Consider the following 6,319-nt stretch of genomic DNA (forward strand, 5'->3'; position numbering starts at 1 on the left):
ATCCTCCTTCTCCCACCATAGAGGGAGATGGAACCAGAACAACAGAAAAAAAGGGAGTCAGCCTCCTGGATTATGTTTAACCCTTAATATTGTATGATTCTATTAAGACAACTCAGGTCCCACTACCACCCAAACACCTTACTTTTACATGGAGCACTTCTTGCCTCATCACAGGCCTCAGTGGCAGATTCATTCTATAATGGGACTACTAGAAAAATAACTTCTGCCAAAATATTTATTAGGGGGACAAAAATGGAATCTATATCTAGAACACTGAAATTAGATTTATAGAGTGGGGCTGGAGAGAAAAAGAATTAAAAAGGAGGTTGGATTCAAGACTGACAACTGTGTCAACATTCTTATAAATTTAGAAACAGCCAACACCAGTAGCTTCTCTCTTTGGTAATTATACTAAAAACAGCACAGTGGAGAGGGAGTGCTGAGTATGGAGCCAGTCAGACCTGAATTCAGATCTGACCTCAGACACTTAATAGTTATGTGACCCTAGGCAAGTCATTTAACATGTGTTTGCCTCAGTTTCCTCAACTGGAAAATGGGGGTAATAATAGCAACTACTTCCCGGGGTTGTTGTAAGGATAAAAATGAGATTTTTAAAAAGCATTAATCTCAGTACCTGGCACATAGTAGGTACTATATAAAAATGTTTATTCTTTCCCCTCCTTCCCTACATTATAATGCCACCTAAACCTTATGAAAACCAAAGTTGAAAAAACATTTCCAATCAGAAAAAAAAACCAAAACCAGTATTCAAAGGAACTCGTCAAAAATTCAGATATACTCTATAAATCTCCCTTTTAAAGCTCTAGGGAAATTGTTTTGGGACCCACCCATTGGAAAGATAACTTTACTAGGGATGCCAATCCAACCACCCTTTTCTGCTGGAAGTCTTGGTGATGCTGCTCTTTATCCAACATTCTGTATCCCTGAACAGGACTGACAGATTTTTCAATTTAGGCACAATGAAACATGATGGCTTTTAAAAGCAAAACCAAATTCATTTATTTCCCTTCCCTGAATAGTGTTGTTCTTACAGGCAGTGACTCAGCTAGGTGCCTTAAAATGTTTTTTATTATTCTCACTTAAACATTCTCCAATTTTCCCCCCTCATATTCCACTTTTCTTCATTGGCTGCCTTCCCAGCATAAGATCCCAGTTCAGAGGTTGACAAGAAGGGTCAAAAACATGTGAGCTGATTTTAATTGACATGTGGGTGCTGCCACTTCGGCTCCTCTTGTCTGTAAATATTAATTAGCATAACTTTTTTCTTTTTAATATTTTATTTTTCCCCAGTTACATATAAAAACAATTTTTAACATTTGCTTTTAAAACTCTGAGTTTCAAATTCTCTCCCTTCCTCCCTTCCCACCCCCTCATTGGGAAGGCAAGCAATTCAATATATAAGTTATATAACTTTCAATCAAGTCACCTTCTCCCAACCATATAGAAATAGAATTTGGTACACCTCCTTTAAAAAGCTGTCAACTCATTCTATTCCAGGCTAAAAATTTAGCCTTGCTCCAGAGTGCTCACAACCTCTTCCTCAGGTTCCCCCCATGTTTCTCTCCCTTCCAATCTCAAGGACACTCCAGTTCAGCTTGATCTTGATGCAAGATTCCCCTGTGTAGTAAAAGTATAACTACACTCAGCACCAGTAGTCAAGTGATTCTTCCTGAAGCAATCACTAATAAGCCCATTTTCCAACAATCAAACCATCCTCCCCCCAAAATCTGTCACCTCTGGAAAACTCTTTATAATAAACTGAAAATGCTCTACTCTATCTTCTTTAAAACCAAAACTAGAGGCAGTAATCCCACTTAGTTCCCTTGAAACTAAGTTCCTAGGAAAAAAGGTCCAATGCTGTTCATTCTGGATAGTGCCTAGTCAGCTCTAGTTGTTCTCAATATTAAACAAGTCAGACCCTAGCACATTCTGCACAAAACCACTCCTACTTATCCAGCTGGGGTCATGATCAAGGCAAGTCCAAATGGAGGTTAACAGTGGCCACTGGGAAGAGACACAAATTTCACTGTCATATGAAAATGGAACTTCCTACAAAGTAAATGTGTTTTTTTTAAAAGTGTGTCCCAGATTTTCCACTCCCCCCCCCAAGTCATTTGAGGACTATTCATCCAAGGGCAGTTACCCAAGCGAAGCACTTGAGGCAATTCTTACCCACACATTATGAATTGTTTGCTTTTATGGCATTTGTCCTAAAAATAATTTCCAAATTATGCTTCTAGTTCAGGGGTGGGGAACCTGTGGCCTCGAGGCCACATATGACCCTCTAGGTCCTCAAGTTTGGCCCTTTGACTGAATCCAGACTTCACAGAACAAATCCTTTTATTAAGGGAATTTGTTCTGTCAAGTTTGAATTAAGTCAAAGGAATGAACTTGAGGACCTAGAGGGCCACATGTGGTCTCAAGACCAAAGGTTCCCCCACTCTTACTCAGTCGACCAACTATTGTTTACTAAGCATTACTATGTGTCAGACTAAATGCTGGGGATACCAAGAAAGGCAAAAGCCAGTTCCTGCTCCCAGGAAGTTCACATGCTCATGCGGGAGGCGACATGCAAACAACTGCGACTGCGACTGCGTGTAAACAAGCTACCCGCAGGAAAAAGTGGGAGGAGCCTCAGAGGAAAAGCAGTAGGATTCAGGTAGACTAAAAAGGACTTCTGGCAGAAGATGGATTGTTAGTTAAGCTCTGGAGGGAGCCAGAGAAGCTAGGAGGAGGAGATGAAGAAGAGAGTTGCAGATATGGAGGACAGCCAATACAAATGCATGAAGTCAGGAGAAGGGAGTGTTATTTATATGGAATATTAAATAAGCCACTGTTACTGGATTGTCCAACCAAAATCCCCATCACATCAGTACTCAATCCTATCCTTATCCCTACACACAAAACACCCTCAGGCTTTGCAATATCACAATAGACTTTACTTAGGGGGAAGGACCGGCTCATTCTCACAATATACCTATTCAATAAGGAAGGGGGTAGATTTGAAAAGAAGGAAATAATTTTCCAGGAAAAAAAAAATCTGATCTTGGAAGACCTGTATCCTAAGTCTTTTATTTCTCATAGAATTAAAAAAAATTCAAGCAACAAATATAGTAAACAGTGACTCAAGAATAAAAAGTTGATAAACTTCTGTTATCTCATTTCTCCCCAGCTCTGAAATGCAGGGAAAAAAAGAATGTCCTCTTCAGTATCTCGGGGACAAGGAAAAGAGAAATAAGGCCTTATATTTAAAAAACATACTTGATAATAGTCATAGTAAATCACTGTCCAACTCAAACGAACTAAGGGTATTGCAATCAAAATCCAGCAGTCTAACTTTAGTCATGCTTTTGCCTTATCCTTCAAGAAGAAAAACACTTCAATATAACCTGGCCAGGGTATGACCCTAAAGAACAAGTAGCATCACCTAAGCATTTTAATACGAACCCGATAAAATCTGGGATGGGACCTGCTTGTTGGTTCCAGGTCTCTTGGTCCTTGACTCTGATCAGCTCAGGGGTATAAATTATTGCACTTTAGGTGAGCACACCTAAACTTCCACACCTTTTACTTTCCCTTCAAAGAATCAAAGGGAAATTTAAGTTACTTCAGAGCTGACTAAAACCTGACTGGATTGGCAGAATTAGAACTCCCTTAATAGTATTTTCTTCTCTACAGTGTTCCTGAGAGATAAGGGCTGGCACCTGAGTAAAATAATATGGTTCCTTAACTACCATGATGCCAACCTGCATAAAGAAGGTTTCTAAATCTCTGCATCCAGGGAAGGGCATAAGCCAGAAAGAGGAAAAGTACTGTTTTTATACAGCTAGAGGGATACTTTTTCTCCATGTGAGGAAGAGAACCTTTCCTCGAATTGGAGCTCTTTTGTTCCTTGCTAAATATTCTATATATTAATCAGTAAGCATTTTATTCTATCTCCTGACATTTCTTCCTTTCCAATTCTGGATTCCACATCTCAGTCCTAACTGTACTTCATTTTACCACAGGGCTTCTTCTATTTCATCTCCCTTACTTTTTTTTTTGACCCATTTCTCCTATATCTCTTTTCCCTAACAATATGGCTTCCTCTCCATATTCCTATCCCACTCAAGTCTCCACTACTACTCTGTCAAGGACCAAGATCACCATCCCATTTTTTTTTAAATATAAGTTTGTATTGGTATATTTTGTTCACATACAAACATGTGCTTTGTGTATGTGTATATACATACACATACATATACACACATGCATACACATAACCCCCCCTCCCCCTCCTAGAGAGCAGTCCCTTAATGACAAAAAGGGGGTGGGGGTGGGGGAAAGTTAAAAAAAAATTAGCCAACAAATTTTTTTTTAAGTCTGACAGTTTATGCAGTGTTCCACACCCATAGTCCCTCACTTCAGCAAAGAAGGCATGGAGGTGCTTTCTTATCTCTTCTTTTGAGGTCAAGCTTGTTCATAATTATTTCACAGCATTCAATTCCTATCGTTTTGTTTTTGTTGCTCTTTCCATTTACATAGCCGTAGACAAAGTGTATGTTTTCCTGGTTCTGTTTTCTTCACTTTGCATCAGTTCATTAAGTCTTCCCATGCTTCTCTCATTTCATGTAAATCTTCCCATGCTTCTCTTTATTTGTCATATTCAATTTTTACAGGTGTAATCTTTCATTACATTCACTTATGACAACTATTTTAGCTATTCCCCAACAGATGGGCAGCTACTCCGTTTCCAGGTCTTTGCTATTACATATTTAAAAAGCATTGCTATAAGCATAGCCAGGGTCTTTCTTTTTAATCATTGAACTCCTTGGAGTCAAAATAATTACCGGGACTTAGAGAGTGGAATATTTCAAAAGTTTATGTTGTCAGTTAATGGTGCTTAAGGGCGGAATTTCTGAACCAAAGGGTATGGGCATTTTAGTCACTTTTAAAGCATAATTCCCAATTGCCTTCCAGAATGGTTGGACCAATTCACACTTCCAGCATCAGCTCATTAATGGTCCACAATTGCTCCAAGATTGAGTACACGATAACCCAATCCTGATAGTCTCCCACCCCTTGAAACAAATTCCCTTGAAATGAGGCTCCTCACCCTCAGGTCACCTTTCCAGACTAACCAAGGGGCGTTTTTCACACAGGGCGATTCCCCCTAATAGTTATTGGTCGGCAAACATTATTCCGTTCATTCACTCAGTTCCCCCTTCTTTCCTCTCCCTGGGCCGCACTCCTCTCCGCCCCCAGGATCCCCCACGACGGTCTCTTCTTCCTCCAAAAACCCCCTCCCTCCCGGATCTCCCAGCAAACAGGCCTGCAGCCCCTCGGCAACTGAAAGACTCACAGGAGACCAGAGCAGGAGGTGCAGACAAAGCTGCCCACGGTGATATCCACGTATGTGACACCGCGCTGGGCACACTCGAAACAGTGGCGGTTTCCGGCCTGGCTGCTGCCACCCAGCTCCCGCACCCGGCGACACCACACCTCCGAAGCCGCCTCTGCCTCCGCTTTCCCGGCGCCGTCGCCGCCGCCGGGGCCCGGGCCCTTCTTCGCAGCCATCATCATTGCTTTTCCCCCACCCCCCCGCCCCTCTTCTGCCGGCTCTCCTCAGATGCCAGCACTGACACCTTCTCTCCTCCTGAACACTCTCCTCACCCGGATCCGGCAACCAAAACCCGCCTGCGCAAGCGCCGCAACTACTCAACGTCTTCTACTACCCACCCAACCCCCCCCTCCCCAGGCTCTGATTGGACGGCCTCTCTACCTCGCCTCCCTCACTGGTCCGATTATAAGGAAGCCGCGGGGGATAGCAACTCATCTCCAGCTACACCTAGCCCCGCTACCCCCACTCCTACTCCCACCTCGTGACCTCCAGGCTTTCCGATTGGTCTGCGGGAGAAAACGGACCGTGCCACTTTGCCTCGGCCCCGCCCTTTCTCCCGGAAATCCAGCCCTCGGGCTCTGATTGGTGACATGTTCCTTCTCTCTCTCTTTATTTCTGCTCTCTACTGCCCCAGGAGTAGCTCGGGCTAGGTTCTCTTTATGATACGTTAGGGAAGAGGCAAAAATTCGGGCGCGATTACAAGCTTTCATGCCAATGAGAGCAATTTGCGCACTTACTACCCGCTATTTCCGCTCTTCCCAGTAACCTTAGCACCTGCCAAAATAGGAACCTCTCCACCAATCATCGAATAGCTCCAGGAGTCTAGTTGTGTCCTCTTTCAGTTAAGCAGCGAGGTTGACCTCAGTGACACTTTAGTGACACTCTGCACCTTGTAGTGGGAAGAGCCCGGGACCCAGA

The 6,319-nt window shown here is 42.8% G+C and overlaps 1 protein-coding gene across 2 annotated transcripts in view; it reads right to left on the reverse strand.

The window, feature by feature from the left end:
* The window catches only part of AGFG2 (ArfGAP with FG repeats 2), a 64,453-nt gene extending 58,731 nt beyond the window's left edge, over nucleotides 1–5,722 (reverse strand). Inside the window, exon 1 of one of the 2 annotated variants that reach the window (XM_069063269.1) lies at nucleotides 5,363–5,722. In XM_069063269.1, the coding sequence (XP_068919370.1) occupies nucleotides 5,363–5,583 (221 nt within the window). In that variant the 5' untranslated portion in view covers nucleotides 5,584–5,722. The other variant, XM_069063270.1, reaches the window with a different exon arrangement.
* Between the last annotated feature and the right edge of the window lie 597 nt (nucleotides 5,723–6,319).

This window comes from Petaurus breviceps, unplaced genomic scaffold, assembly GCF_028583685.1.
Source record: "Petaurus breviceps papuanus isolate PSGF00001 unplaced genomic scaffold, PetGlider_PUasm1.0 90537, whole genome shotgun sequence".
Classification (NCBI taxonomy): Eukaryota; Metazoa; Chordata; class Mammalia; order Diprotodontia; family Petauridae; genus Petaurus; species Petaurus breviceps.